This window comes from Cenococcum geophilum, assembly GCF_001692895.1.
Source record: "Cenococcum geophilum 1.58 unplaced genomic scaffold K441scaffold_45, whole genome shotgun sequence".
Lineage (NCBI taxonomy): Eukaryota > Fungi > Ascomycota > Dothideomycetes > Gloniales > Gloniaceae > Cenococcum > Cenococcum geophilum.
The window spans coordinates 28,297-31,330 of record NW_027137603.1 but is presented as its reverse complement, the minus strand read 5'-3'; the positions used below and the strand labels follow the sequence as shown (position 1 = coordinate 31,330).

The window sequence follows — 3,034 nt, the reverse complement described above, 5'->3', positions numbered from 1 at the left end:
ATAGCAGACTATAAAGAACAAGTGCTGCTTATAGGTGTTAAAAGCCAATAACACTATACTATGTGCTAGGCCCCCCCTCTAAAGCGTAAAAACTTAACTAAGAAATAATACCCGCTATATACCTATAAGGAGACGAAAAGATAGATTAAACGCTAGTAACTAGAGAATATTCTTCCATCCTTAGATAACTGGGTATACTTAGTAGAATATTTTACATAGCACTATTGCCTATTTAATATCTATAAGGGTATAATAGTAGACGTTCCACATTAGCTTCTAAAGGGTATTATTTATATAACTTATTAAATGGGTACGGAAACTAATAGGCGATATTATCCAGCTAAAAAGAAAGAGAAGAAGGACAAAAATAACTATAATAAATATATCTACGGAGGCTTAGCTTAATTAGCGTTTTAAATAAGTCCTAGCTTTTATAGGGCTAAAACGGTTTAATAATCTATTATTTAGTAAAGTTACTTAACAGATAGGTAATAAATAAAAAGCTATAGTTCGTTAACTTATCGCTATACTAGCCCTCCTACTGTCGTTGTGACGGCTCGAACTATCAAACAAATGTCTCGACAGAGACTTGAATGAATGCTTGCAAGGAGAAGCGAACGAATGCTGTATTACGAAGATATTAAGCTAAGGAGCAAGAGAAGGTGGTGAGGCCACGTCTATATACACATGCCAAGTCCTAAGCGAACCCCTGACTAGGTGACGCGCCCCAGCGCCGTCACATCACCCCCCTCTTTGAAAAAGCCTGCCCTTAGGCTTTTCTCTAGGTGCTTATCTATCTTACATACAGTAAATAGATTAAATCTCACCCCTTTATAACCAACCAATTTCCTCATCTATATCCAAATCCGATTTAAATTCCTGATTATAGGTAGCCAGATCGCGGAGAGCCTATTTTTGGAGAGCCTGGTTATAGTCACAGAGGGCTGTCATACTAATCTGCTTCTTAAACGGCTCTAGCAGACAATCTTCAACCCAGTGGTCATGTGCACCACAGCGTACGCAACGTCCTTCCAATCTACATCGTTCTCTATAAGCTGGTGACATAGACCGAGCGCGGGGTCCCATGGGGGAACTAGTAGATTGTGGGGGTGTAGATCGTGCGGAGGTAGATCGTGCGGAGATAGATCGTGCGGAGGTAGAGGTATCAATTGCGTTAATTCCAATAGCACCGATATCCATAGGCTCTGCTCCGCGATAGTAGTTGCCGTTACCGTTGCCGTTGCTAGAAGACTGTACCGTAGAATAAGAAGACAATCGGCCAGCTAGCTGTTGAACGGTTCGAACAAAATCAGGGTATTTTTTCGGTAGGTTAAGCTGCTAATTAAGCCTACTACGGATGGTAGTGCTTAGCCCGTTCCTAAATATTGATATCTTATTAACATCTGGCCAATTCTGCCCGTCTGCCTCGTACAGAACGCGTTCGAATTTTGATATATAGGTCGGTACTAAATCGTTATCTTGCCGTAGGGACAGCAGCCTATCCTCTGCCTGTTGCACCTTGTTCAGGTTATCGTAGACGCGCACCAACTGATCAAGAATTGTATTGTAATCCCACGTATTTGACTTTTCTGCCTGTCCAAGCTGGGGGAGAACTATTGCCTGTACGCTGCTATCGAGATTCAAGTACACGTAGTAGAACTGCGCGACTGTATCGCCAATAGCCGCACTATCAACCCGTAACTTTGCCTTAATCGATGGCAACCAAGTATTAAATTTATAAGGGTGTCCGTTGAACTTTTCGGGGTCTAGAAGGGAGGGCTTCGGTCGGGAGGGGGTGGTCGTTATAGAACGTAAAAATTGGACTTCGGCTTGCAGCTGTGCGACCTGGGCCTGTAAGTCTGCAAAAGCCTGCATTGGGTCCATCGTAGAAGAAGAAGATGATGATAATAATAATGATAATAAAGAAGAAGAAACGCGAGCCTGGGGTAAACCTAAGAGAAGCTATAGGTGTCGCTCGCACGCATGCACGATCAGCCTATACGGAACCTGAGACCTGAGATACCGCAGCCTGCGTATGACTGGGGAGCTTAATATAATGTGACGGCTCGAACTGTCAAACAAATGTCTCGACAGAGACTTAAATGAATGCTTGCAAGGAGAAGCGAACGAATGCTGTATTACGAAGATATTAAGCTAAGGAGCAAGAGAAGGTGGTGAGGCCACGTCCATATACACATGCCAAGTCCTAAGCGAACCCCTGACTAGGTGACGCGCCCCAGCGCCGTCACAGTCGTCTAGGGAACTATATACTATGCATTTTATAAGAGCCGTATATAACTTCGTTATTATAGCTTAGTATCGCACCTATAATAAGGAGGCACTATAATATATGCACTACGCCCTATATTAAATTGATATGCTTAAAGGCGTGTTTTAAAGTTTCTGTTTAAAGGCAAAGGATTCTAATATAGGCCATTTTAATATACTAAAATTCCATGCCCTCAGGCTTGTATATTTTAAGGAAAATATCCACCTATATAGATGCGCAGATAGGTACTATACTAGCGTAAATAGCGAAGCTAGACACCGTTATATTATTAAGGCGTTTTATAACTTAATAAATAAACGGGATTCGCCATCTTAAATCTACTCTTATAATTTAAGATAGGTAGTAGTACTAGCAATAGAAGACGAAATAGCTCTTATAAATAGTAATTCTATACTACAGTCTTCCTAGTGTCTAGAGGTGTAGGTTACTTAACTAATATAATATTTAGCAGTTATAAAGCTTTAGTAGCTTTTAGAAGATATAAATAGGGCAATAGATCTTATCTAAAGGCGTCTTAGGTTAAAGATATGGCTTTATATATCTTATATAGTAAACTATTATAAAATCCTAGGGTTTCTAGACGGTATTACGGTATTTATTTAAGAGTATAGGCGAAAACTATAAGGTAAATATGCCTAGAACTCTAATATAGACCGGAAAGAGAAGGACCCCTTACAGGTTAAGCGCCTGCTTATTAAAATACATTTATTTATTCGCTGTTAGAAATAAAACGGAAAAAATATA

At 40.3% G+C, this 3,034-nt stretch overlaps 1 protein-coding gene across 1 annotated transcript; it reads right to left on the bottom strand.

Annotated features, from left to right (window-relative positions):
• Positions 1-1,410: 1,410 nt before the first annotated feature.
• K441DRAFT_472591 (uncharacterized protein) lies at positions 1,411-1,644 on the bottom strand (the record flags this gene model as incomplete). Its single annotated transcript, XM_067641866.1, has 1 exon — positions 1,411-1,644. A coding segment is annotated over one exon (234 nt), but the record flags the coding sequence as incomplete, so codon positions are not given.
• Between the last annotated feature and the right edge of the window lie 1,390 nt (positions 1,645-3,034).